This window comes from Vulpes vulpes, chromosome 16 (genome assembly GCF_048418805.1).
Source record: "Vulpes vulpes isolate BD-2025 chromosome 16, VulVul3, whole genome shotgun sequence".
In the NCBI taxonomy this organism is placed as follows: domain Eukaryota; kingdom Metazoa; phylum Chordata; class Mammalia; order Carnivora; family Canidae; genus Vulpes; species Vulpes vulpes.
The window spans coordinates 47,387,890-47,415,876 of record NC_132795.1 but is presented as its reverse complement, the minus strand read 5'-3'; the positions used below and the strand labels follow the sequence as shown (position 1 = coordinate 47,415,876).

At 57.0% G+C, this 27,987-nt stretch overlaps 2 protein-coding genes across 13 annotated transcripts in view; one reads left to right on the top strand and one right to left on the bottom strand.

Moving 5' to 3' along the window:
* Positions 1 to 541: 541 nt before the first annotated feature.
* MLC1 (modulator of VRAC current 1) lies at positions 542 to 24,329 on the bottom strand. 10 transcript variants are annotated; one of them, XM_072742853.1, is made up of 14 exons: positions 23,381 to 24,187; positions 23,049 to 23,120; positions 22,560 to 22,650; positions 22,070 to 22,339; positions 20,368 to 20,457; positions 19,227 to 19,280; positions 18,345 to 18,446; positions 12,090 to 12,188; positions 11,545 to 11,616; positions 10,628 to 10,744; positions 8,002 to 8,058; positions 7,266 to 7,388; positions 3,467 to 3,619; positions 542 to 2,342 (listed from the first exon to the last, which is right to left on the bottom strand). In XM_072742853.1, exons 4-14 carry the CDS (start codon positions 22,247 to 22,249, stop codon positions 2,268 to 2,270), a joined length of 1,122 nt encoding a protein of 373 aa, XP_072598954.1. In that variant the 5' UTR covers positions 22,250 to 22,339; positions 22,560 to 22,650; positions 23,049 to 23,120; positions 23,381 to 24,187; the 3' UTR covers positions 542 to 2,267. The 10 variants fall into 10 exon arrangements, with proteins under 10 accessions (XP_072598954.1, XP_072598958.1, XP_072598956.1 ...); XM_072742857.1 differs by having other exon boundaries at positions 542 to 2,436; positions 23,381 to 24,142; XM_072742855.1 differs by having other exon boundaries at positions 22,560 to 22,647; positions 23,381 to 24,116.
* Positions 24,330 to 25,020: 691 nt separating this feature from the next.
* The window catches only part of MOV10L1 (Mov10 like RNA helicase 1), a 71,302-nt gene continuing 68,335 nt past the window's right edge, over positions 25,021 to 27,987 (top strand). The window contains exons 1-2 of one of the 3 annotated variants that reach the window (XM_072742852.1): positions 25,021 to 25,283; positions 26,921 to 27,105. In XM_072742852.1, coding sequence (XP_072598953.1) covers positions 26,980 to 27,105 — 126 coding nt within the window. In that variant the 5' untranslated portion in view covers positions 25,021 to 25,283; positions 26,921 to 26,979. Of the gene's footprint in view, positions 25,284 to 25,637; positions 25,907 to 26,920; positions 27,106 to 27,987 lie in introns of those variants that run through there. The other 2 variants (XM_072742851.1, XM_072742850.1) reach the window with 2 other exon arrangements.

Below are 27,987 nucleotides of genomic sequence, written 5' to 3'. Positions count from 1 at the left end.
AGGCCCCCAAGTCATAAAGACCAGAGTCACAACCATCCCCGCCCCCGCCCCAGGCCTCCCTCCAACCGCCACTCCCGGGTCCCCAGCGCGCGGCGGGGGACTGCACACTGGGCAACCAGGGCCGTCGGAGGACTTCGGGTCCGGGGAGGGACCCCGGGGGGGGGGCCTTGGTGTCCCCAGGTCATTTATGGGGCCAGTTCAACCGCCTACGAGTTCCAGCTCCACCCCGTGACCCCACCACCCCAAGTCCCCAGCGTCCAACTCTTCCTCCCCGCCTCCTGGAGGGAGGGGGGGACTAGGAAACACCTTCTCCCGCTGGTAGATTTCAGAAACCTACATGTTACTTTTATCTTGCACCTAACTCCCGAGTCAACCCCAAAGTGTAGAGCTGCCCCCACTTGGCATTAGCGGACCTCTCTGCGGCGGGCAGTCCCCGGGGCCCCCCACCCAGGCAATCCCAGTCCTCCCCTCCACCCGCCCTCCTACACTCTCCCTCTCATTGTTTTCAGAACCCAAGAGCCCTGAAATAAAATAGGCTGCATTTACATGTTAGCATTTATTGTTCAGGAGATGCTAAACTGTATCAGACAAAAATGTAAATGGACAGTTATAAATTTTTAAACCCCCATTTGCCTGGATTTCTCAAGCTCTCTCTGAAATAAACTACAAACCTGTATAGAGTCCCCAGATGTCTAATTCTGGCTCTAAGACTCAGACTTTCTGGACACCCAGGAACACATCAGCATGGCCTGTGCTGCTTCGGGCGGGGGGGGGGGGGATGCTGGGGGAGGCCGTGCACGTGTGTGCAGGAGAAGCCATCAGTGCTTCCAAGTACCTCTCCATGTCTCACCTGCATTCCACCTGTTTGAAAATGACCTAGCTGGTGGTGAAGACAGGCAGCCAGTCACTTGTGCTGGGAAATGAGGAAGCAGGGCACATCCTAGAGTCTACACCCAGCAGCCCCAAGCCCTCACCCATGAGCTCAGTAAAGAGCAAGCATTAGCACCTCCCAGCTGAGCATAGGGCTGCTTCACTCTTTCCAGGGGAAGGAAAGAGACCAGCGCGGGCATGTGTAGGCTTGTGAAGGACACATGGGGACAGTGAACTTTCCACTTCGGAAGGAAGGGTGTGGAGGAGTCATCAGTGACCAGGTCCACTGGGAAAGGTAACTGTCCTCCCAGAAGTTCCAGGTGTACTCAGGGGACAAGGAAAGGCACACAATCTAATTTTGGGCAGTGCTTTTCAGAGAAGGGGATGTTATTCTCACAGACTGCCTCTGCTGTGTGCCCGGGGGGGGGGGGGGGGGCAGTGACAGATGGGGGAGACCCCTGGCCCGGGCCCGAGCTCAGCTGAGTCAGGTCAGGGAGTGCACGGAGATGCTGATGCCCCCTGAGGGTCCCGGGGGCATCTGTCTGCGATTTTGGGCATGGTAACAGGAGTCAAAGCAGAACCCACAACAGGAGGAACGGGACCAACCCCACCCACATCACCAAGGCCGACGAGACCAGGAAATGTGGCCCAAGTTTTCAAAGCCTTGGATAGGGCCCCACCCCAAAGAACACTGAGCTGTCACAGTGGCGAGGGTCACTCCCAGCATGGGTGCTGGCAAAGGGCTCAGGAGCTAGGAACCCCCTGGTGCCAGTGCAGCCAATGCTGACTTGGGTCTCTTGCATACCAGGGGCGCCATGGACGCCAGGGCCATGGAGAGGGCAGGTCCCTCTATAACCAGGTGGAAACTTGGGCACGTGGGCCTCACAGAGGGACAGCTGTGAGCGTGGGGGCTCCCCTGGCTCATGAGACACGACAGGAATGTGCAGCTCTGCTCTCTTGTCAGAAACCGTGCATGGCCAGCTGGGCTCAGACGACAAACATGAGAGCTGGTGAGACCCCTGTGGGGCTGTGAACAGCCGCTGAGCTGCCTCCTCCACAACGGGCCAGGGAGGCCGGCCAGGTGCAGGGGAGCAGCCAGGCGGCTGGCCACACCTCCGAGCACACAGATGCCCCTCGGCCCTGGAGGGCCTGGCTCCTGCTTGCCCTCCTCACCTGAAGGCCCCGTGCCACCGCCCCGGGGGCGCCTGGGCTGCCAGGACCTGACACGCTGATAAGCACAAAAATAGTCAACACGAGCCTGAGAACTAAACTACTCTAAGCAATGAAGACTCCACCTTGCAGCCTGGCCTGGACGGAGGTGGAAGGCAAGTCAGTGGTAGCCAGATGACAACTAGCCAGGTGGGGCCCTGCTCCTGCCTCGGTCTCCCCGCCCGTGCTCACTGGGCCATCTGTACCACCACGGCCCTCCACGCCTTCTCCTTGTCGAACTCCTTCAGTGGGCTCCTGGACACCTGTGGCCAAACAGGCAGAGTGTTATTCCTCCTGGGCCCCGGAGCAACAGCAGGCGGGCAGGACATCTCTGCTAACTCGCGGGCTTTTCTCAGCCTGTGACAGGACCAGAAACAGTGCTGGACTCCCAGGAGGGGAAGCAGATGTCCCTGCTCTTCCACGCCCCCACTGACCGGCACCTCGGCCCACATCCCCCGCGGGAACACGGCCAGGGCAGGGTGGGCTCTGGGTCGGGGTGGGAGGCCACCATGGCATGAGCACCTGCATATAGTAGGTGTCCAGTAAATACTCAGAGACAGGGCAAGGATATACTCCATGGTTCAGGAATAAATGGGGAGGGGCCAGGCCCTCCAAGTTCCTCCCGGGGGGCAGGGGCCCAGCGCCCCCACAGATGAGGGGCCTGACACCCAGGGAAGGAGAATACTTGAGGCACAGGTCACCAGACAGTTGCTAAAATTAGAGTTGCCCAGGCCTCTGGCACCTGGTGGGAGCTCTCCTTCACCACTCAGCTCCCTGGGGTCCCTGCCCAGGCCTGGGGGTAGAGCCGTCCCCACGGAGACCAGCCCTCACTGGTTAAAAACAAGGAAAGAGCACCATCCTTGGATCTCCGTGAAGGAAAGCCCAAGACAGTTGGAGAGGACCAGGGTTGCTGAGCAGGGGCCGATAGCAGGAGCACAGGCGCACCCGCACAAAGGTCGTAGGGCTGGTAGCACTGGGTGGGAGGAGGGCCTGGTCCACTCAGGGCAGCCCTGGAGGACCCTCCAGCAGCCTCCTCAGTCCACAGCGTAAATACCTGTGGGCGGGCAGCTCATGGGGAGCACGGGGCAGGACCTGGGCAGAGTACTGTCCGGGTGGCCGTGAGCCCGGCACGGGGGCTGGCATGAACATCACCTCCAGAGCCTGTGGGCCAGAGGTCACTGATGCCACACCTGTAGGGAGCTGGGTCGGTGCCCCCACGAGGGGCTGGGGAGGGAACTTCTGTGACCAGTGTGGAGGCTGACCAACTTCCTGTCCAGGTCCGTGAGTAAAGCTGAAGGCATTTGGCCATAGTAGCTTCCCGGGAATGACGCTGTGTGTAGGGCCACCCCACCAGGACAGGGCAGCCAGCGAGTCCGACGCCACTCACCTCCCCTGGGGGGCGCTCCTGCTGGCTGGTCTGTGCGGCATCCCAGGATGCTCCCAGCTTGAAGCTCACACACTGGATGACGGTGCCTGTGTTGAGGCCGGCCTGCAGCAGCAGCTCCAGCATGAGAAGCAGCAGGAGCACGTCATAGGATTGCTGGCGAGACATGAGGTGGTGCAGTGCTGAGCAGCATGGCCGCCACCCGGGGTTCCTTGAGGCCACTCCCCCAACCAAGGGAGGCAATGCAGGCAGGCCCTGGCCCTGGCCCTGGGGCTCCCGGGAGCTTCCCCGGAGCTGGTGTGGAGCAACCACAGGTACCTGCCCTTCTGCACTGGGATTTCTGTCTCGTGAATGGGAGTCGAGGAAATCGATTCTGCTGGAAGTTCTGCTGTCCTCGCTTTAACAGATGACCTACAGGTAGCCCGCAGGCTGCTGAGCCCTGTGAGCAACCCCAGGGGCCCACAGCCAAGTCTCCCACACCCCGAATGTTAACATAAAACCCCTGGCCCTGTACAGTGTCATTGTAGGAAGGCAGCAAGGAGACACAAACCCTGTCCTCGAGTTCGAGGATAAATTTAAACCTAAGCCCAGTTTAAAAAAAAAAAAAAAGAGTGGTTTCTGGAGCCAGGCAAAGTTGATTATAAAATGTCCAACACAAAAAAACAAATACACAAAAGTGAGGTAACCCAGAGTGATCAGCAACGAGGAGACTAGCCCACCAGCTGGTGAAGCCGGTAATAAAACTTTCACAATAGGAACAGGGCAGCACCGGACAACACACGTGTGAGAACGTCAGGCACAGAAACGGGTCCCCACACAGACAGATGCTCAGCGTGTGATCAGGGCGGCCTCTCCAATGAGGGCCGAAAGACAGGCATCCCAGCGGATGGCGTCTGAAGCCCTCGAGAGGAAAGGCTGGCTCCCCCGCACTCCAGGATAAACTCCCGCCAGACACGAGCAGGAGCCTTTCTCATCGCGACTTAAAATCCAGAAGCAAGAAAGACACTGACAAACTACATAAAACAAACCTCCTCATGACAGAATCACAGGCAGCAGAAGGCAGGCCAGCCACTGCGCGGAGGCCTCCTCCTGGCTCTGCCGTTACAGGGCGCTGGTCCCCCAAACACTGGCGGGGCTCAAAGCCCCCCGGAAAGTGGGCAGGAGCTCACCCAGAAAGACACGCCAGCACCGCCAGGCACAGCCCAAGGCCCCACAGCACTTGTGTCCAGAGAGACACGCGCGGCTGCCACACCGGGCGCCCTGGCTCACCCGCCTGACAACCCTGTGTGCGGACTGTGGAGAAGCAGGAGCTCCCAGGGGACTTGGGACCTCCTGTGAGGGGGACTCGTCACCATCTAACAAAACTACACACGTGTCCCGCTGACCCAGAGGCCCTCTCCGAGCTAACTGTCCTAATGACGCATCGCACAGACTCAAGACCACGCGTGTGCACCGAGGAGCCCTTGGTAACAGCAGGTAAGAGAGCAGCTACCTCTGCCCCAGGAACAGGCCGGGGGTGCGTGACATCATCACGCGACCCATAATTAAACAACACAGAAGAGCCCCCATCCTGGGTACTGAGGAATACAAACAGAAAATACTAAATTTGAGCGCACATTAGACCAACAGCATGACCACGGGCAGAAAGGGGGTTATTTCCTCGAATAAGTGATGTCACCTCCTACATGGGTTAAGAGGAAGCTGTGGGATCCCTGGGTGGCGCAGCGGTTTGGAGCCTGCCTTTGGCCTGGGGCGCAATCCTGGAGAGGGATCGAATCCCACGTTGGGCTCCCGGTGCATGGAGCCTGCTTCTCCCTCTGCCTGTGTCTCTGCCTCTCTCTCTCTCTCTCTCTCTGTGTGACTATCATAAATAAATAAAAATTTAAAAAAAAAAGAGGAAGCTGTGACATCACTCAGCAGATGTGCTGCTGGTGGACTTGGGAACATTCTTACTTATATTATAAGATAAAATAGTGACTATATTCAATGTTTTCAGAAAACAAGATTTTTGAAAAGTGATGCAAATATAACAAAAAAGCCCAAGTACATAAATTCTGAATTGGAAATACAATATAAATACAAGGCCTTTAACAATCTATATTTCTTGGGGCTCTCTGGGTGGCTCAGTGGTTTGGCGCCTGCCTTCAGCTCAGGGCATGATCCTGGGGTCCTGGAATCGAGTCCCACATTGGGCTCCCCACAGGGAGGCTGCCTCTCTCTCTGTCTCTCTCATGAATAAATAAATAAAATCTTTTAAAAAATAAAAAGTAAAATCTATAGTTCTCAGCTCTGTCTCCTGCAGAGGCTTAGAAGCAATGATGCTCCAGCAAGAATGAGCACACAGAGCCCCCAGAGCTTGACTTCTGTGTACGGTTCTCTCTGAAGGGGCCCGGGCAGCTCAGGGCAGGGGCAAGTCTGCAAGCAGAGGCTTCCAGGTAACTTCAGGGAGCACAGGGCTGGCAGGTGCCTCCTCTGGCCACAGCTGGGCCAGCTCAGGAGTCCTTAGTGGCATTCCAAAGAGGAGCACCCGTCACACTGCGTGCCAGCTCGTCGGGGATGTGGGACAAGAGAGCCAGGCCGGTCATCTTTCTCTACTCCTTTGTGTAAAACAACAGCTCAGACAAGGGTCAGGCACCAGGGCTAACCCCGTGCAAGGTGCCAGGATGCGGCATCCACCGGTGCCCGGCTCATACCATGGTTGTGGTCACTTCCTTCCTGTGAGAGCCACTCACCTGGGAGCACTCTGGCAGCTGCTGCCAAACCAGGTGGGAGGGGACAGCACTTCCTCCTGACCTCACCCCTACAGGCATCACAGGAAAGAGATGCACAAGTGGGACCTTCTCCCAGACACATGGCCTGGACTCCAAAAAGTCAGTGTCTTGGGGGAAGAGGTGGGGACTGTCCTGAATTGAGAGACTCAAGGGCAAGTTGTGGCCCTCGGCCGGGCCCTGCTCCAAAAGCTCCAGCCCATGGGGCGCAGTTTGGGGATGATCCGTGCACATGGCCTGAGGGTGACACCGCGTGATGATTTCAGGCCTGTCAGGTACCACGTGGGCTGTCTGTGGAGGAGGCAGTCCTTTTGGAAATGCCGAGGTTTTTAGGGTGCAGGGTCCTGTCATCAGACTCCTGCTGCTCCCTTTCAGATGCTTCTGAGAAACGATGCACATGCGTCTGTGCTCCCAGCCGTCAGTGTAAACACACGTGTATAAACAACGTGTAAGCTGCTGGGGAATCCTTTCCATTCTTCTGCATATCTGAAATTTCTCATGGTAAACATTTGGGAGTAAATACAATACCTGCCAGTAACACCACAAGGTATCTAAGCGACAGCCTGGTGATGTGTGTCTGAGCCCGCGGAGACAGTCATGGGGGGTTATCGTTATGGGCATGTTCATCTGTGGAAAAACCCTCAACTCCCCTCAGATTTATCTATAAACCTGATGTGATTCTAACAAAAATTCCAGCAAGGTTGTGACATGACTGGATGAATAACGGATTCTACGGTGAGGATGGAAGCAAAAGGGGCTGAGAGGGTGTCCAGGCGGGCAGGAGGCCACTCGAGACTAGGCACCATGCCCAAAGTTAGGAAAAGAGGCAGCCTGTGCGGCGCTGGGGCCACACGCCCACCATAGAGGAGGACAGACACCTGGCTGTCCACACAGAAGTGAAGGAGATGCAGCTCGGGCCCCATGCGGGTCAGACGCTAAGCTGGACCACACGTCCTGGGAGAGCCTGCTCCCATGTGGCCCACAGGGCAGCAAGGCCACGTCTGTACAGAGTTCTGAGAGAAAAGAACACGTACCTTGATGGCCGGTGGGTAATCTTTGAAGATCTCCATGATTCTCATGATGCTGAATGACAGGTACCCAGAGGCCGTGAACAGCAGCGGGGACGTGAGGCTGCAGATGGCGATCAGCACCTCCACCTGAGGAAAGCAGACGAGAACTCGGTTCCAGCCGGCCCGTGGGGCCCGGGAGCCACTGCCTGCACAGGAGGGCAGCCTCTGGGTTCGGCACGTGGCTCCTGCTAGGCTCTCTGCGCTTGGGCTACCAGGAGCTCCGAGCACGGCTCGTGTCATGAGTCCCCCCAACTCAGATACAAGTGTCCACTCTTGTATGAGTAACACACATGCTCAGGTGGCCTCCTCCCGCTGCCCTGAAACCAGTTCCTTTAACCTCTGCCCCATCAGAGAACGATGCCTGGGTGGTCTGGGCCGGCACTGCACACAGGTGCTGCCAAGTACAAATGCAGGCTGTTCTGGCCCAAATTTAGCAACTATCCCTGTCAACAACGGACAACCCGACAGGACGCAGGCTGAGGCTCTTTGCTGAGTCGCAGACTCTCTCCTGACTTTCTACCTGTTTCCACAGACAGTCCTGCCCTCAGAGCCACACACCTCAGGCCTCCCCAGGCCACCCCCTGCTCTGGCCCGCAGCCTGGTTCCCAGAACTGCCCCACCACGCGGCAGCCCAGGTGGGGCAAGCTGGGCCCTGGCACCGCAGAGCAGGCCTCAGGCTCCTGGGAAGGGCTTCACTTACCAGACACTTGCTGGGACACTCGGCTGTGACATGACTGGCAATGGCACTTGGAAAACACTGAAAGAAAACACGTCGACTTGAGGGGTGATGGCTGAGGTTGCAGTCACGCCTTCTCCTGCTTTCCCCTGTGCATCCTTGGAGCCAGTGGGTCGACACAGGATGGCCTCTCCAAGGCTGCAGAGAAGCTCAAGGAGCCGCAGCCAGAGTGCCTGTGTGCCCTGGAATCACTGCTGTGACCTCCGGCCTCGTCGGCTCTCTGAGACACAGGACGCTGTCCCGAACAGGTGTGCATGCGCCGCAGAAACAGAGGGCACGCTCCTGCACCACTCTCAGCGAGCGCCCCACCAAACATCACACATGTTCTTCATTCCAGGCACAGGACACAGTTGGGTGACCCTGCTTGCACTTAGGAGTCTCCCTGACCAGAGCCTCGTCCCCCATCATCAGATGCACCAGCTGGCCACAAACTGGCCTCAACCGGGGCCACTGTGCTCTTCCTCGGCGTCAGACTTAGGGAGCCTCGGGAGACACAGGCCTCCCCCCAGGACCACCCGCCACACTGACTTTAGCTGGGCTCTTCAGGCTCCTCACTGGATGGGCACCTCTGCCCTTTCATAACAGGTAGATGTCCTTTTCCACTTATGTGAAGGAGATGGATTTAGTTTCACACCATCCCTGGCAGAGAAAAGCACAGCAGGAAAGCCTATCCTCCGCAAGGAGCCCAGGGAGCTCATGGCCCAGCCACACACCCACAGAGGAAAAGGAAATGACCACACCCTGGGTGGGAACAGCTGAGACCCCCAGATACTGGGGACGTATCTGCACTAGTTCAGGGTTCTGGGTTGAGGGTGAGCAGGCTCATGGCTGAGAGCCTGGACAGCCAAGGGAGGATGACGGGGGAGCAGGCCAAGGAAGGTGGGGACACTGGCACTCTGAAGATGCTGGTGTGGCCAGGCTGTGGGCCTGGCCAGGGAGTGTGGGGGGCGAAGGTGTCCATGAGGAGGGCATGTGGACATGGAGCAGCCAGTGGGGAAGTGACTCAGGCCAAGAGACTCCTGTTCATACACACACATACCCGGCCCAGGCAGGCTGCAGGGACAGCCAGGCCCTGAGCCCTGACACTCTCCACCTGCTCCATGACCATGGAGCACTGTCTCCAGACTCAGCCCTCCCCACCAGGGAAACTCCCCTCACCCCTGGCCAGTTCTTCCACAACTGGGGACTGGGAGCATCTGCAGAGAGAAGGCCCAGGGTGACTGCTTGGGGGGTCGCTGAGCATGTTAACAGGGCTGCTCAGGCGAGTCTCTTCATCAGCCTCAGGTATTTGGTCTCTGTCGCAATAACTCAAGGACATAATTACAGGTGCTTCCCCGTCACCTGAGAGGTTAAATATGCAGATGTGCCTCCTCCATTTTCACAGCTGCACTTGTGTGCTGGGGCAGGCACGAGGCCAGTTCTCTGCTCTGCAAGCCCGACCTGTGCACTGGCAGCTGGCAGCCAGGTGTGTGGCTCCATCCCACATCCTCCCTCTCCTTCCAAGTCCTTGGGGAGCATCTCCACCATTATTCCCAGGGATCAGTAAGGTTGGGCACAGGCATCTGCGCCATTGCTCTGAGCCCTGGGATGCAGCAGGAGCACAGCACCTCAGCTGAGTGTGCCAGTGGTCAGGGCAGAGGCCAGGCCTCCAAGGCAGCTTCAGGAAGAGCTCCTGGACGAGGCCAGGGATGCTCACTGCGTCCTATTCATTCATACAGGATGACCCTGGACAGAAGGTGGGACAAACCAGCCCCTCCTGCAGGCATCACCATGTGACACAGTGATGCTGCAAAGCAGCCACCATGGGGTGACAGCGCCCAGAAGCACGGGGCACAGGTGTCTGCGGTATCCAGGACTATGGGATTTTGGATGTGCCGGGGTTGATCTTAACTGTCCCATGTGGCTGTGAGGGGCCCACACTGGCCACGGCTGCATAAGACTGAGAATGGGAGGCACTGGGCTAGAAGCCCCATAGATGGCATTTCAGTTCAACACTAAACAACATTAACTTACATGACCAATGTTAGAATTGCTCATAAAACAACAAAAGAACCATACAGAACGTAGCAACCATGTATATCAAGCACTTACCGAGCACCAGTGTTGTGTTAGGTATTTTACCACAGTAATATTTAACATAAGATGATAACATAAATATGTTACATTTTACAAAACAAATCACATCACAAAGCAAGATAAACATATCACACATCATACCCTTGCACAAAATAAAACCAGTAAGTGTTCGCCAGGAAAACCACCAAGACAAGAAACCATGCTATTGGTTCGTATAAAAACAGTTAACTTGCTGACCCATTTGAGCCTTGATTCTCAAATCCCTCTGATTGTGGGCCCAGGGAGGACCCAGGCAGGGCAGGACCCAGGCAGGGCGGCCAAGGCGAAGCGTCCTGCTTGGCCCACTGGCACCCACCTTCCGCCCTCTTCTCTTCAGCTGCTCTCCCACCCGAAATCCGCCAAAGCTGAGCTCCAAGGCCCACAGTGACTGTCCTGGTGAGAGGGGACCAGGGCTTGGCCAGCAGCCTGCCAGCCTGCACAGCCAAACAGACAAGGGCCACCAAGGTGTACTCACGGCCACTAAGATCCAAAAGAACGTCACTGAGAGGTGTGGCCCCGAAACAGCGTCATCCACGTTCAGAGCAATAACCCCACCCAGGACAGCAGAGACACCAGCAATCACCTCGATGACCTGGGGGGCAGACACACAGGTAGCATCATCCAGGGAGTGTCTGACAGGTGGCAGGGGGGCAGGGGGCATGAAGGGACTGTTCTAAGAGCTCAGGGCCAAAGAGCCACACGACCTATGTTGAAATGTTGGGAACCACCTCTAAAAAACATGGAAAAATGCATAGTTTCCAGCTCAAAATTAGTGAGAAAAGGAGAAAGGCAAGGAGCAGGAAGGAAGATGCTCCCCCCTAATTAAAAACAGGAGAGACAGGAGAAGGCAAAGAAGCTGGAAGAGACAAAAGTGGTAAAACTGGGTAGAAACATGCAGCGCAGTGATGCGGGCCCGCACGTGAGGGACTCCGTCCACCAGGCCACAGAGAGGACAACAGTCCCAGGCTGCTGAAAGAAGCATCCCCAACCCAAGGACAAGCAGAGCTGAGCGTCTGAGGCCAACCACAAGGGAGCCTGGCACCGGGACCCGGCGACACAGGCATCACAGGGGCAGCCATCAGCAAAGTTGCTGAGGGATGAGAGGAGGAAGCCCATATGGACCTAGGGACACAAGCTCCAGAAACCATGGCAGAAAGTACAGAACCAACCAGCAGAGATCCTGAGTGCCATGCTCAGAGCGGGAGGTTTATTAGAACGAGGGGGAAAGCGTGCAGGTAAGGATGGAGGGCGGCCCCATCACCCCCCTGCCAACCAGGACCCTCCTGAGAGTGAGGCGGTGAACTAGGAACTCCTAAACCCTGGGGACAGGATTATCACCACAGACCTCCCCTAGTAAATCAAGTAACAAGGAGAAAGACACATTTATCTTACTGAATAGGATTTTAGGACCCGGGCAGGAAATGCCACTTCGTACAAAATGTTGGCGCTCTCGAACATGGGACCCTGAAAAGAAACAACACATTTGGCCTGGTGACTCTGCATGTGCTGTGGTAGGGGGATGCACCTCAGAAGAGCCGCTGCAGGGGCTGGGGGCAGGGGTGCGCCCAGGAAAGCCACAGCCCAGGCTCTCAGCACCAGCTGGCTGGGTCTCGGCCACCGCTCAACCATGCTCCGGGTCCAATGCTCTCCCTGGTCAGGAAAATAGGACTAATCCCTGCGATCCCAGTGTATGTACAAGGTGACCCTTTCAGCAGACTCGGTCTCTCCCTGGGAAGTGCGGGGCAGTGGTGCTGGGCCAGAATCAGTCTACAGGGAGGTCCTGTTGCACCTTCCACTTTGCCTCCGAGGCCACGAGCCTCATGAATCCCTGGAGAGTGGGGCCCAATAGGGTGCCCTGGGGAAGCCCACCACCCTCAGGGGAGCGAGCGCTCTGGGGCGCCTGCTGTGTGCCCCATGCAGCACAGGGCTGGACCTACCTTCTGCTTACAGTGCGCCTCACTTGATCGTGCTGAGATGATCACTGTGGCCGCCATGAAAAGCTCCAACAGAAGGAGCAGAATCAGATTAAAATTTATCTGCCAAAGAGAAGACCTATGTCTATGAAACCGGCTCTCTTCACCTTTATTCTGTAAATGTAGATGATCCTATGGACAGGTTTAGAAGCCCGTTCAAAGTTCTGGGCAGCTTCTCCTGTCCAAGGCCTGATGCTAGGCACTGGGCCACATATCACCTCTGACTCACGTAGGTCTTTTCTTTCCTCTCTTTTAAAACCATCCTTAGCTCAAAGGCTGGATTTGGCCATTGAGCTGCAGTCTGCTGACCCCTGAGCTAAACCCTCCTTAGTGGTTCACCCCTCCTGGGTGTTTAAAGATACAAAAGCTTATGTTCACATCAAAACCTGCATGCTTTACACAGCTCTATGCATAATTGCCAACAACTGAAGAGACCCGGGTAATAGAATTGTTCCATATCTTGATCGTGTTGGCAATTACAGGAATCTGTGCCTATGTTAATCATCATAGAACAAAATCCTTTAAAAAAGTCAATTTAAGGGATCCCTGGGTGGCTCAGCAGTTGAATGTCTGCCTTTGGCACAGGGTGTGATCCTGGAGTCCCAGGATCGAGTCCCACATCGGACTCCCTGCAAGGAGCCTGCTTCTCCCTCTGCCTGTGTCTTTGCCTCTCTCTGTGTGTCTTTCATGAATAAATAAATTTAAAAAAAACTTTAAAAAGTCAATTTAACTATAGGTATGCACAGCAGCCAACCCAGAGCCCCCGCCCAGCACCCTCCATGGGGCTCCTGCCCTCAGGGCCTCCCTCACCTGCTCCCACCACCCAGGGCAAGTGCCTGGCGACTAGGGAGCCCCGGAGCCCGCAGATGGTGTTCCCATGAGCCAGCCCTGAGCCCGTCCACCTGCCTTGTCTGTTCCTCCTGCAGAAACCACGGGACAGGCTCCTGCCCTGGCCCCCTCCTGCGCTGCCTCCTGGGGTGACCCCCAGTGCCCCCTGCCTGGGCACGGCCTGCCCCCTTCTCTTGGGAGCTGTGAGTGACAAGCTCTCCCAATGGCACTGTCTCCTGATCACAGGCCTTGCCAGACCTTAGTGGTAATAAAACCTACATTTAAAATCAAATGAAATTGACGTTTGATCTACAGAACCCTACATGCAAAATAAAACAGAGAACTTTTTTTTTTAATATAGGATTTGGTGAAACACTAACAAAAACTGACCAACTGTTGAGCCACAAAATAAGCCTTGGTAAATTCCAACAAATCTACACTACAAGTTGTGCATTCTGACAGTAATGATAATATGAGAACACAACAAATGGAAGACTTCAAAAAATAAGCTCATATATCTGTTTCAGGAGGATCCTAGCAAAAACCCAGGGACAGCCATGAGGAGGGACTGGAGGAAGTTTAACCAGAGGAGAGCTCACAGGTCTGAGCCGGGAAGAAGGGAAACCTAGCAGAGGGGCAGGAGTAACCACTGAGGACCAGGGGAAGCAGGAGTGACTTTGAGAGAGGACGCAGCCCCATCCCGCCACCCCCACGGCCTCAGAGGCAGGAGACGGGGCACACCAACCACTCCTTAGTGCCCCATCTGTATCTCTCTGAGTCTTCCAGCCCACCCATGCAGCCTGCTCTGCACAGGCAGGGAGGGGGAGGCAGGGCGTGGGAAGTGGGTCTGGAGAGGCAAAAGGGAAACCTCACCAACACTGAGAACCAAACAAAGATGAAAACGTTACATGAGAATCTGGAATGCAGCTAAGACAGGACGGGACACACCCCGAGTGAGCCAGGCTGCCAACTCTCAACAGAGGTAGCATCCCGACTGATCCACCAACAGACAGAAAAGCAGCCCAGAGACCCAGAGACATAGGAAGTGAGGGAAGGACAGACTGACCAGTAAAGAGAGAATGGCAACCAGAAACAAACCAAAGGAGGTTCACAAAACAAGAGCTGATTCTTTGGATGGATGAGTAAGGTCAATACAAAGACACAAATAAAATTCTGGAATGAAAAGGAGAAATCACAGATGGCACACATAAAATAGTGAGCAGCATTACAAGCTACTACATGCTGATAATTTTGAAAAACTGCACCATATGGGGAAATTTTTGATAAAAAATAAAAAGAGAAAAGTCAGACCTTGACACAAGAAGACACAGAACACGCTGATGCTAATAACAACATCCTCCCTCAGCCACAGCTTCAGGTGACGATGACTTTACAGGCAAGTTCTACACAACATTTAAGAAGCAGTTCATTTTATCAATTCCTAAACACGAAAGAGGTCATTGCTGCCTAGTTTACTTTATGGGCCAGCGTAACCTTGACTCTAAAACTGAAAGAGGGAAACAGGCCCATTTCAAGGTGATGCAGAAATCCTAATCACCATACCTGTCAGTCACTGCATCAGAATATCCACAACAACACTGGTGCCATCAGGGAAGGTTTATTCTAGGAAAGAAAGGCTCAACACCAGAAATATCTATCAGTCTAATAAACTAAGTGGGAAAACGTCATCTGAACACATACAAAACCAAACTATTAAGCTTCAACACCTATTTATGTTTTTAAAATGAAAACCTCATAGTAAACCTGCACTTGAAGGGAACATTGTTAACTTGGGAAAAGTTACACATCAAAAATGCAAGAGACTCTGGATGCAATTCATGGGTGAGGAATAAGACAGAAACGTCCCACTGTTGCCCACGTGCTGCAGACCTACTGCAGCTACGCAGCAAGAAAGAGCAGGCTGGAGGGCTGACGGGACACTCACAGATGACGAGCTCACCTGCACAGGAAAACCAATACAATCCACAACAACTAGGAAGGATAAGAGAGTTCAGCAAAGTTTCCAAACACAAAATCAACTGATGAAATACCCTTTTTATTTAAAAACTGGTACAGTTTGCAAATTCACCTAAGTGAATATTCAACAGCAAGGGTCAATCTCCTAGTTGATCATGTGGGACGCTGTCTCTTGGGGAAGCCAGGTGAGGTGCACACAGGAACTCTCCTACTCTTTGTGCAAGTTATTTTGAGTCTTAACATATTTCAAAATAAAGAAAAATTTCAAATCAATACCTTCTCTCTGCACTCCAAAAACCCATCTGAAAATATAATTTAAAAATTAAGATGCTGTTTATAATACTAACAAAATCTGTAAATGATGTAGCGATTACTTGACCAAGACGACACAAAACTGAGGCCCTAAGGACACAGAAGATGATCTGAATAAGTGGAGAGACCAGGAGGCTCTTCCATGGGATGATTAATGTAACAAAGATGTTACTTGGGACAAAATTATTCTATGAACTTAACCATAATGCAACCCCAGGTGCAGTTGCTGAGGAACTCCGTAAATCCCTTCCAATGTATAAAGTCAGAGGTCAGCTTTGAGGGAGGAGGCAGGTGTGACTCTGGCCCAAGGCCGTGCGGTGTGGCCTCCAGACAGGGTGGGGAGCAGCACAGGGGACACACATACTGTGTAAAATCAAGTCCTGGACATGAGGAGAAAGACAACCTCGATTTTCAGATAGGCCAAGGGCAAAAGCAGGCAGCTGTCAAGGAGGGAAGCTCAGGAGGTGGCAGAGGAGCACCAGGTGCTCAGAAGCATCAGGGATGAGACAAGGGGAAGGGACGTAATGAGTTGCTGCCACTGGGGCCGTCTGTCTGGGACACAGGGGAACACTGGTGACGCCAAATGCAGGGAAGGTTGTGGAATCTGAGGGGCCTAAGCAGGCCAGGAGGGTGAGAGCCGGGCCCTGCTCTAGTGCAGGCAGTGCAGGCAGAGCATGCTCCTTGGCGTAGGAGATGCCTGCAGAAATGTGTTATTGTGGGCCCTGCTTGTGGCTGCGGGACATTGGATGTGAGCCATCTGGATCCACCCCTGAAGAATGCTGGGGAGACAGGCCCTACTGCTGACGCTGGGCAGACTCATGGGGAGCTAGATGGGGCAAGGACAGGGAACAGAGGAGCTCTCCTGCATATACCACGTGGGGACATCAAGATGTGGTTGCCCGCAGGTGGAGGCTGAGCATTTGGGGCCCCACACAAGCAAGGAGCCGGGTGTGGGAGTCACAGTCCTGAAAGGTCATGTCTCACTCATGGCTATTTCCCGTGTGTGTGTGTGTGTGTGTGTGTGTGCGCGCGCATGCACACACACACACACATCCCCAGACACTGGTGGTTCAGGCCTTAGAACCATGTGCCCTTGGTGCCACAAAAGCACTTCCAGTGGGCTGTTGCTCGACCTTCAGATGCCAGGAACCACCCAAGGGCCTGGCTACCTGTGGATTCCCGTGTGGTGGCCCAGGTGGGGTGGAGACTGGAGTTCCAGCTCCAGGACGGGCAGCACTGCAGCCACGGCCACGCTTGAGAAGGCTACCTGGTGTGCGGTTCTCAACCTTTCATCATTCTGTGTCGTTGGGGGCACCATTCTAGGCAATAGACATTTGAGTATCTGTTTTGCTTTGGGGTCTTGGGCACCATACTCAGGGCTGCTGGAGCCACACTTTGTGGCTGAGTGCACCAGTGCTTCCCGGGGTCTGAACTGTGTGGGGGATGCTGTACGGAGTCCCAGTGTATGTGCTGCTTCAGATGCCAGACTGTCTCCAAAGGGTGTGAGAGTCGCTTCAGATGGAAGGCAGGCACCTGGGGCTTCTGCCCATGTGATGCTGGAAATGCCATCTCCTTGTGGCTTCCATTTGCCTCCTCTGATTACAGCGAGGCTGAGAGTGCCTCCCGCTGCCGGGTGACACTGCGCCTCACTCCTCAGTGAGTGCCTAAAGCAGCCTCCTGCCCTGGACCTTCTCTTATAGATCTACAGCAGGAGCTGGAAGGGGTCCCCCTTACGGTGTGGGCTCCAACAGCTGGGTCACAGCACTACCCTCTTCCAAGTCCAGAGCCATGGTCTCCCCATGTGGGGCTGCTCCAGGCTGGCCTGGTCGGGGGTGAGGGCACCCCTGTCTTCCTGGTCCCATACCTGTGGCACCGCTTTAATGAAGACATCCTGGTTCTCAGGAAGACTTTGATTTTCTACAAATCAGCCTCACAAACCTTCCAACTTATTCCCAGGAACTCCACGTTTATCACTATAAAATGATTTCTGTATTTAAGTTACTTTTCCAGAATGTTCTGTTGCCGGCACAATTGTCATACCCAGCAACCCTGCTACATGTGAATTCTGAGGTCAAGTCAGCAGGAATCCCTTTGCCTGCAGATTATGGCAACATGAGTGTCCCTTCCAGATCCACAGGACAATGTTCATGCCTCTGTCTCAGGGGCCTGGCTGATACTTCCTCAGGGTCACCTCATCCTCTTCCTGATCTTAAAAAAAAAGTAGTTCAACATTTCCCATAAAACAGAAGGGTTTTTTTGTTTGTTGTTTTGAGGTATCTCTGATGAGCCCTCTTTCATACGAGATTTTTCTGCCATCGTAGTTTGCTTGTTTGTTTATTCATTCATTCATTCATGAAAGACACAGAAAAAGAGAGAGAGAGAGACAGAGATATGGAGAGGCAGAGACCCAAGCAGAGGAAGAAGTGGGCTGCATGTAGGGAGCCTGATGTGGGACTCGATCTCGGATCCCCAGATCACACCCTGAGCCAAAGGCAGATGCTCAACCGCTAAGCCACCCGGGCGTCCCTGCCATCGTAGTTTAAATGGGAAGGTTTTCCCATTTTTCTTAGTGGTTCACACAGTAACAGTGCACCTTCCAGTCAACAGCATCAGAAATTTAATGAAATACATAGTAAAAGAGACATTAGAGATATTACCAACAAACCCATCCACTGGAATCAACGCAACAAATAAAGACCATTCTCAATGGGGTGCCTGGGTGGCTCAGCCAGTTAAGCATCATCATGATCCCAGGGTTCTGGGATTGAGTCCCGCATTGGGCTCCCTGCTCAGTAGGGAATCTGCTTCTCCCTCTCTCTCCTCTCTCTCTCTCTTAGTTGTGCTCGCTCTCTCTCAAATAAAATCTTTGAAAATAAAAAAGACCATTCTCAAAAGCATAAATAAAATTCTCAAAACTTCTTGGACTCAAGAGCTTTGACACACACGCACCGCGTGACTACTGCACATTTCCAACCCAATGACAGCACCTCTCTGGACCAGACCTGGTGGGACCAGGGCTCTGGCACCCATATCAGCAGGAAGACATGTCCAGGGAAAAATCAGGAAAACAGGTGGGACCCACAGCCCTACTCAGGGACTCACGTCTATTGCCGAGGGGTTCACGACCAGTTTGCATCCAAACCAGATTAAACATGTAGTGGTGATTGCGAATGTGGACACAAACAGGATCTGAAAGTTGGGGATCTGAAAAACAAGACAAGGGTTCACTCTTTCTTGCATAACTTAAAAAAAAAAGGCATCACTGAACCAAATTCCAGGTTGTTAATTAAAACTCCCAAGAAGGGGGGCAGCCCTGGTGGCACAGCGGTTTAGCGCCACCTGCGGCCCGGAGTGTGATCCTGGAGACCTGGGATCAGTCCCGCATCGGGCTCTCTGCATGGAGCCTGCTTCTCCCTCTGCCTGTGTCTCTGCCTCTCTCATGAATAAATAAATAAAATCTTAAAAAAAAAAAAAAAAACTCCCAAGAAGGGGGCACCTGGGTGGCTCAGTGGTTGAGCATCTGACTCGACTTCAGCTCGGGTCATGATTGCAGGGTCATGAGATCCAGTTCCACACTCAGCGGGGAGCCTACTTGAGGTTCTCCTTCTCCCTCTATCCGTCCCACCCCATGCTTGTTCTCTCTCTCCCTAAAATAAATAAGTCTTAAAAAAAAAAAAGAAAAAATAGCCAGGGAGGGTGCCCTGTAGCCCCTCAGGGGTGGAGTGAGGGTAAGGAAGCGCTGCTGGGGGCGCTCAGGGTCTGCAGGCAGTGGAGACGCAACCTTCCACATACATGTGTGCATGTAATCACGCGCGCGTGCTCGCACACACACACACACGGGCGGGTGCCCGTCAGCCCCAGAGGCAGCCTCGGCCGGTTTCCCCAGCCCGCGGCCTGGTATGTTCCGCCATCGGGGCTCTTGCACAGCTGGGAGCCATGTGCTGCCCCCACACCTGCAGATACCGCACGGAAAGCTGGACTCACCGCACTGATGTTTCTCCGTGAAACGGCAAAGCTCACAATTGCTGAGGGAAGGCACTGGAAAGAAACCAGAGCTCTGTGAGCCAGCGGTGGATCCCCTGGGTGTCCCTACTTGGGCTGCAGTGCTTAAGCTTCCAGAATGACCCAAGACATGCCAGACAAACAAATGCCACCAGTCTGCAGGCACAGGGGTGTTGCCAATGGTAGAAGGTCTCGTGCCTTTCAAAATGATTTATTCTGGGAAAAGTTTAATTTTTCTGAAGAGAAAAGCAGACAGATAATGGAAGCTATTCTCACTGAACACACTTAGAAGCCAGACCGTCCCCTCTACTAACTGCAGAACAGCAGAGTTCACCTTGGCTCATGTATTACCCCAAAAGGGAAAAGCGTGTCTGTGTGAAGGGAAAAGAAATGTTCAGGAGTCCCAGGGCCCCTAGGAGATTCTCGTCAGACCCACACCCCCAGAGTTGACCCCCACAGAAGTGAAGCATGAGGAGGGCAAGCGTGGGGATGTCAGGTCAGTGGGGAGGTGGAAGGAAGGGCACCAGCCTGGGCATTGTGGACCATGCCAGATGTCACCCCTGAGGACAACAGGACCCCACAGACCCCATGAACTACGGGGACAGAGCCTGCAGGACGCAGAGCAGTGGGTGGACGAGGGCCCCGGGGCTGGGCCTGTGAGGGCACAGGGGGATCTGGGGGGAGAACATGCTTGTCTCCTCAGCCTGTCACTTCTGAGGTTTTGCTGAGATATCCGGTCGAGGTCAGCGCTACCCTGGAGCATCTGGGTCAGAAGTCACTGTGACCCCCAAGAAGGGCCACCTAGAAGGCTCCAGAGAGAACAACAGCAGGGGATGGGTCACATTCTTTCAAGGGGCTTTGTTCTGGGAGAGCAGAGGTCGGGCTCCCTGCCAGCTCACAGCCGCTAGAAACCCAAGGGCCGTTTCCCATCAAGGAATCTGCGGAGTGAGACTGACACTTGCAGCAATCACTTCAAAAGTAAAAATCTTACTTGAAACTGAAGTCAGAATGGGAGATACTGAACGAGGAGCAACAGAAAGCAACACGCAGATTTCAGAGCAAAGAAACTCAAACGCACCTCAAACCTCGGTACTGAAAGACGCGAGAGAGGAGCGATGCTTACCGATCCCGCAGCACAACGTAAGTAATCCATTTCAGAGGGAAACATATTTCCCAGGTAGAGAGAAAACCCCGACGTCACAAGTAGACAGCTCTGCAAAACAGCACGATTCAAGTGACAACACAGGCATGTGCACTTGAGGATCAAGTCCTCTGATTACAACTTAATAGTCTGTACAATGCCACCTTGGACGCCCGGTTCCCACCAAACCAGACTCCTCTCTGAAAAACAGCCTCAGCCCGCACTCCCCCCCACAGTGTCAGACTACGGGCCTCGACATTCTGGGAAGACAGAAAAAGACTTCTGTTGAAATTTATTTATTTATTTTTATTTTATTTTTTTATGATAGTCACACAGAGAGAGAGACAGAGACATAGGCAGAGGGAGAAGCAGGCTCCATGCACCGGGAGCCCGACGTGGGACTCGATCCCGGGTCTCCAGGATCGCACCCTGGGCCAAAGGCAGGCGCTAAACCTCTGCGCCACCCAGGGATCCCTCTGTTGAAATTTAAAGCAAGAAAAGGTGCTTCTCTCCTGAACACACCCCACCATGTGCGATTTCAGGTGCCTTAGCATCCCGATCCCCGGGGCGTCGCGGAGGCTGGCAAACATCCGTCTGGTGCTCTCCACAAAGCTAATCCAAGTGGACAGCTGGGAAATGACTGCTCGAGGAAGGGGCTGCAGGTCCAAGGGCTTCCTGGCTGGGGGGGCAGCCAGGCCTCACGTCAGGCCTGGGAGGTGGGAACGTACAACCGAGGGTGAGGCTCTGGGGCAGAGCTCAGTGTCAAAGGCTCAGCCCCAGGGTCTGGGCCGGGGTGTGTGCACCCCGCTGTGATGGGAGCAAGGGGCCTGGGGCCCAGGCAACAGAAAAACCAAGACACAGCCCTCGCGAGGAAATGAGCAGGATTGTGTGTCCTGGCCACAGGCAGCAGCAGGCAGCACAGAGTCCAGGGCCCTGGGAGCAGGGAAGACAGGCTTCCTCCACACCGGGGAGGATGGGCAAACCGTCTCAGTGGGACAGGGAAGGGTGGGCAGGATCCCCGGGAGTGCTGGGGGGTGGCCTGGGAAAGCCCAGTGTGGGGGGAGGGCACTGCCTGGATCATAGCTCTCTGCCCAGGCCACACAGAGCCCTGGGGTCCTGCCTGAAAGGAGATGCATCCAGTGGCCCAGTCTGAGCGAGCCTGCTCTGGGGCCGAAATGACCCCTTTAGTGGTGCGGTGCCCAGCAAGCATGTCTGATCGGAAATGTCCCGACCCCAGGCCTGCCTCCTGCTGGCCCTGTCCCTCCGACTGCGGGGTTTTCCTGTGCCAGGGCCCTGCCTTCCCTCCTCGGGGACCCTGACCAGAGGTCTGCTCAGAGCACGGCCCCTCCTCCCATCTTTGCAGGGCAACTCCAGACCCCCCGGGGAGAGGGTGGTGGAAGCTACCCTAGTGCAACGCATGACCCCACAGAGGGGAGGCCTGGTTGTGGGCTGTCCCAACCCTGGTGGGACATAGAGGAGCCACAGCCCAGAAGCCAGCAGTAGCTGGGGCTGGACATTCGTGAACTGAACCCAGAGAACACAAAGTAAGCACATCAGGCCTGAAGGGCTCCAGAGGAGAAGTAGTCTGGGAAGCGCACTCTCCCAGGCCCCGGGACAGCACCCAGGCCAAGGGACAGCTCGTGGCAGGGGGAGGCCTCCCCAGTCCTGCTGGGGAGCTACTCACCCCCATCAACACGGAGAGGACCCACGTCTTGTGACTGAAGCACGGGGGCAGCCTCGTCGCCAGCTGGAGGTCATTGGGCTTGGTGTCCAGAGCGTAGCTCCCTGCGTCAGGCCTTCCGCGCTCCAGGGTGGGCATGCGATCATAACCGAGCTCCTCCCTGCCCTGCTCGTCCCGCGTCATGGTGCCCAGGGCACAGACCGTCGCATTGGCAGCCTCAGGACAGTGGCACTCGCAGCCGAGGTCACCTCTGCCGCTGTTATCCGGGTCACTCTGGAGCAAAAGTAGTTAAAGGAAGTTGTTTTCAGGAAGGGGAACATCGGCCACACCGAGATGCCATAAAACTAAAGCGAAAAAGCAGCACTTAACCCCCCACCCCCGAGGGGCTGCGATCACCTTCCCAGAGAGCCCCAAGCGGCTGTAACGCCGGGGTGACGCGGGGCCCCCACACACCCCACCCTGCACCGCAGGAGCCCCACGCCGGTCAAAGCACCTTAAGCTGTTTGCTTCTGAGCCGTGGTCTCCCGTCTCCAGGCGAGAAGTGGCTGCTACGGAGCCATCCGGCCTCGGGCTTCCAGCAACTGCTATTCACAAAGGAACAAAAGTTGCAGCAGCACCGAAGCCAGGGAAGGGGTGCCGCTGCCCGAATGTCAATGAGCTGGAGACAGCGGGCTGGCCTGTCCATGATTGTCTGACCGCTGGCACGGAGCACCGCCCTGCCCGCCCAGCCCCGCTCCGCTCAGCCCCTCGGGGATGGTGGGGGAGGAGGCGGGCAACACGGGGGCATCTGCCAGCTGCGGGTCCCCGCAGAATCGGGGCGGGGGGCCATGCCAGGGTTCCAAACAAGTAACTTTTTATTCAAAGCCCTTGTGATCCGTCCTATTGGGCAGCGCATCCCCTGTCTGGTGACCTCGGAGGAAGACCTCCGTCCCAGGGGCGCACATGCATTTGCACACTCAGCACGGCTGACGGGGCCCCTGACCTGCTTGGCACGGTGGCCGCTGGCTCTCCTGGGCAGCCCCCGCGGTCCCGCTGGGCCTTTTATTTCTGCTCACTGAGCAAAGAAAAAGGACTGAGTAGACTTGGTCCGGGGACATTGGTGCCCTGACAGTGACAGCGACGGGCTCTCTGTGGACCTGGGGGCTGTGAAGCGCTGATCGGAGGCGCTCTGGACAGCCCCCTCCTCAAGCTGCAGATCCACACAAAGTTCAAGCGAAGCACGGGTCCACCTAACACCGGCTCTGTCACAGGGTCCTTCCGCTGGGGAAGAGAAAGCTCCTCGCCCGCTGGGAAGTCCAGCGGGCTGGAACCTACCTGAAATCTCCTGACCTTCGCTGGTTGTCTCTTCTGGTTTTCGGGGAGAGCCGGGAGGGGCTGTGGGGGGACACAGAGCTTCCAGCAGACCCTGAGCTGAGCGCAGCCGATGTGGGGCTCGATGGGGTCTCCGTCCCGCCCGAGGTTGGCCTGGCCGAGGCCAGGACGCCCCTCAATGGTCTCCCAGATGCTGGAGAGAGCAGGAGCCCACGTGGCCAGACAGACCCTTCGGGGTTGTTTGAAGGACGCGGTCAGCAGGCCTCTCCCGCGACGCGCCCCCGACTGAGTCTGCGGAGAGCAGCAGCGCCGCCGGAACCTCAGGGCCCCAGGCCATCGACGCTCGGAAGCGCTCCCAGTCACCAGAGCGCCGCTGCCTTCGCACGTTCACACACGGCGGCTCCCGGAAAGGCCGCCGGGCCCGCCCGGAGCGCTCTCACCCGCACACGGTCCGGCAGTCCTCCCGCAGTGGTAACGGCGGCACAAACAAAACCCTCCTCCCTGACCCGAGGCCCCTCGGTGCCGGGACGGGCCTCGCTGAGCGGGAGGCGCCTGAGCAAAGACCGAGGGCCAGGAAGGAGCCTCCAGCAGCGCTGCCAGGGGGCGGCGGCCGCAAGGGGCCCCCCGAGGCGCCCGGCCGGGGGCGGAGCAAGGACGACGAGGTGGGCACCGGCCTGAGGCCCTGTGGCGTGGACACAGCCCCAGCTGCGGCTCTGAGGCGGACCCGCTGGGAGGCTCCGGGCCCGGGCGCATCCGGTGCTGCGCACAGAGCAAGCCGCGCCCGGTGAGAGCAGATGCGGGCGGGTCGGCGCCGAGCCACAGGCGCTCGGGTTCTGAGGCGCCACGGCCACGAGAGCGTCAGGCGCCCAGGAGCCCGCAGGACCCGTCGGGGCAGCCACGCCTCGAGGCCGCCGCCTGCCCCTGACGGACCTCGACGCCCTGCTGCGTCGCCGGGGGAGCTGCGGTGGCAGCGGGCACCAGTCCAGGAGGCAGGCCTGCCGCACAGGGGGCCGCGCAGTGCACTCCTCCCACACCCCCGCGGGAGCCTGGGCTGCCGCCAGCGCCTGCCCCGCAGCCCCTTCCTTGGCCTCCGCCCCCACGCGGGGCGCCACGGAGCTTCGCCGCGGCCGCAGGTGACCACACTGAGGCGAAGTCCGCTGGCTTCGAACATGCGGCCCTGCCAGGGTCGCTGACGGGATGGACCCTCCCCCCCCCCACACCCGCTGACGGGACGGACCCTCCCCCCCCCCCCCCCGCTGACGGGACGGGCCCTCCCCCCCACACCCGCTGACGGGACGGACCCTCCCCCCCCACACCCGCTGACGGGACGGGCCCTCCCCCCCCCACCCGCTGACGGGACGGGCCCTCCCCCCCCCACCCGCTGACGGGACGGACCCTCCCCCCCCCCCCCGCTGACGGGACGGACCCTCCCCCCCCCACACCCGCTGACGGGACGGACCCTCCCCCCCCCACACCCGCTGACGGGACGGACCCTCCCCCCCCACACCCGCTGACGGGACGGACCCTCCCCCCCCCACACCCGCTGACGGGACGGACCCTCCCCCCCACACCCGCTGACGGGACGGACCCTCCCCCCCCCCACCCGCTGACGGGACGGGCCCTCACTCGTACCTCCCCCCCAGGGGTGTCTCGCGCAGGCCGCTGCTTTGAACCAGACAAACGCTAAGGGGGAATTAGCATTAAATCATGAGAAACCGCCGGTTCCGGAGAAGTTTATCCGTGCGGTGGGAGGAGGAGGCCCCGAGGCGGCCTGGGAGTCTCCGCGAAGGACAAGTGCGCGGAATCCACGCCGCCATCTGCAGGCCCAGCTCAACTGGGGCTCGGCGAACACGCGTCTCTTTTCCACCCTAAGAAGGTACAAAGCCCGGATCAGCAGCAACGACAGGTAAGAGACGCGCGGCCCTGGAGAAAACCAAAGACTGCGAGGGCTGTAACCGCGCAGCCAGAGCCGGGCGGTGGGGCGGGGCGGGTCACGAGCTCCCCGGGCAGCCCAAGCGGAGCCCCTCAACGCGCTCCTCCCGGCGCCCCGCCCACAGCGCGACACCACGTGCCCAGCCGGGCGTCTAGCCCGCCCACACCTCGCCTCTCTGGGCCGCGTGCTAACAGTCGCCAACCGCCAGCCACCTGCTGCTAACGGTGGCGCGCGTGCAGGGAGCCCATTGGCCGAGGGTGTGAAGGGCGGGCGCAGGCGCGGGGACTTCAAGCTCATTGGCTGAGGGTGTGAAGGGCGGGCACAGGCGCAGGGACTTCGAGCTCATTGGCCGAGGGTGCAAAGGGCGGGCGCAGGCGCGGGGACTTGGAGCCCATTGGCCCAGGGTGCAAAGCGTGGGACACCATTGGTCGAGGGCGGCGGGAGGCGCGTGGCCGCGTGCGGACGGCGGGTGGCGAGCGGCGGGAGTAGTATCGGAGCCATGCTGCGCCTCGCGGCCAAGCTGCTGGCGTTCTTCTGGAGGAGGGCAGACGACACTGAGGAGGAGGCTGGGCCGCAGGCGCCCGAGCTCGCGGAAGGTGCCCGCGGGGCAGGGCGGGGGGCGGCGCAGCTCCGAATGCCAGCCCTGAGCGCCTCCCTGGGTCGCCGTGTCTCCCGCGGGGACTGACGCCACGGGGGGAGGGGCGCTCGCGGCGGGTCCTGAGGCGGGTCCGCGCTGGGTGTGGCGCCGCTCTGGGAACACCCGAGAGCCCTCGCGGTGACCCGGAGCGCGGGGCTGCCCCCCCCAACCTCGGGCGTCGAGGTCTCCACGTGCCATGTGGACGCGGCCCTGGCCCGCCGGTCCTCCGGGGTGAGAACCGGAGCGGTGGCCCTCTGGTTGCTGCCTCTAATCTCTGAAGACGTGAGGTTGCCGCCAGAGGCCGGAAGCCGGGGACCGGCGGCGGATCTGGGGCGGGCAGCGTGCTAAGCGCCGTCTGTATGCGGACTCAGGGTCTGGAGCCCGGCGTCGGGCTCGTCCATGGAACGCGCGCTTCCCGCAGCCGCTTGAACTGCACGCGACGGCCGTGCCCGCGCCCTGGGCACCTCGGCCTCGTCCTGCCGGAGACGCGCTGCCGGGGCGGGGGAGCGCTCACCGCGTGGACAGGCTTCCGCGCCGCGCCCAGAATGTGCCCGGGCCCCTTGCTGGGCGAGGTGACGACCCGCTGACGCCGCGGCTGGGTTCCTGGTGCGGGAGGACCGTGACGGCAGCGCGTGCGCACGCGGGGCGTCCCCCCAAGGCCCGCTTGTGCGGCCGCGCCCGGCCTGTGCCCGGGCAGCTCTGCTGGGTGGAGGCCGCGGCTGGCCCTGTATCGCCGTTGAGAACGTGCACAGGGACCCGCACGCGGCCGTAGACGAGCGGGGGGTCAGAGCCAGGCCTCTGGCCGTGGACTCCACGCCCGCCCACCGCGCCCACCGCCTTTGCCTTAGAGGGACCTGCTCCGAGGGCTCCAGTGGGCTGGGGGGCTCCATACAGGGACGCTTCCCTTTCTCGGCAGCGTCCGCTGCTTTAGCCTTTACGCTTTAGGTAACCTCTTTTTTTTAATGCGTCTCAGGGGACACCAAGTTGAAGACCATCCAGGGTGTGGTGACGAGATACTGCAGCGATTATGGCATGATTGATGATTTGATCTACTTTTCCAACGAAGCTGTGACTAGCAAGGTGCTTCTCAACGTGGGGCAGGAGGTCATCGCGGTTGTGCAAGAAGATAAGGTGTCCAGCGGGCTGAAGGCAATCAGGGTAAGGCCTACTTGTTTGTTTCCAGGGTCTCCGACGTGCAGCCTCAGGTCACCATCCTTCTGGGAGCTAAGCTCTCAGGGACAACGTGGGCAGGGCGGAGACTGAGATGGACCTGCTTGCGGTGCTTTTGTTTTCATGATGGCAGTTATTGTGTGTTGTTCAAATGTAAAAATGTATAATTCAGAATATAAAGTTTGTAATTTTATGTCATGACAAGGAATGCTTAATGTTTGTTTATTTTAGTATTTTGAAAAAGCGTTAAAAAGGCAGCCCAGGTGGCTCAGCGGTTTATCGCCACCTTCAGCCCAGGGTGTGATCCTGGAGACCCAGGATCGAGTCCCACGTCGGGCTCCCTGCGTGGAGCGTGCTTCTCCCTTTGCCTGGGTCTCTGCCCCTCTCTCTCTCTGTCTCTGTCTCTCACGAATGAATAAATAAAATCTTAAAAAAAAAAAAGGGTTAAAACTAAAACTGATCATCATTAGATTTTTTTAAAGAAGAAAGCAAAGGGTGTACCTTTATTTTTCAGTAAGCTTAAATCCTTGAGGGGCACAGTGTCACACAGATTCCGTGGCCAGCGGCTTTAGCAGGAAGTTTCCTTCAGATTTTGGCACAAACCATGTCACTGTTTCCAGGAGCATGAGTTACTTTTCCCCAGATGACTCTGGTTTTATTCAGTTTGCCACCAGGAGTCACTGTGGTGTTCTCTGCTTTCTACACAGAAGGTTAAATAGAATTCAGTTTCATCTGGAGCAAAGACACCTTAAGTTTTAAGAAGAGTTGTGTGCTCCCCCTGGTTCCAGAGACCCCAGTTAGAGCCAGCAAGAATGGCCTTGGAGCACAGCCTTGCAGACATACTTGTCGTTCCAGGAGTCCTGTTCCCAG

Excerpts from the sequence above, each read along its gene's own strand:
- MLC1 (XM_026019724.2), bottom strand. The coding sequence starts at position 22,249 with ATGACGCGGGACGAGCAGGGCAGGGAGGAGCTCGGTTATGATCGCATG. Across the intron at positions 12,189-18,344 it reads TGAACCCCTCGGCAATAGAC|ATAAATTTTAATCTGATTCT; the intron begins GTGAGTCCCTGA and ends TCTCTTTGGCAG. Across the intron at positions 10,745-11,544 it reads GGGTCCTAAAATCCTATTCA|GTCATCGAGGTGATTGCTGG; the intron begins GTAAGATAAATG and ends TCTGCCCCCCAG.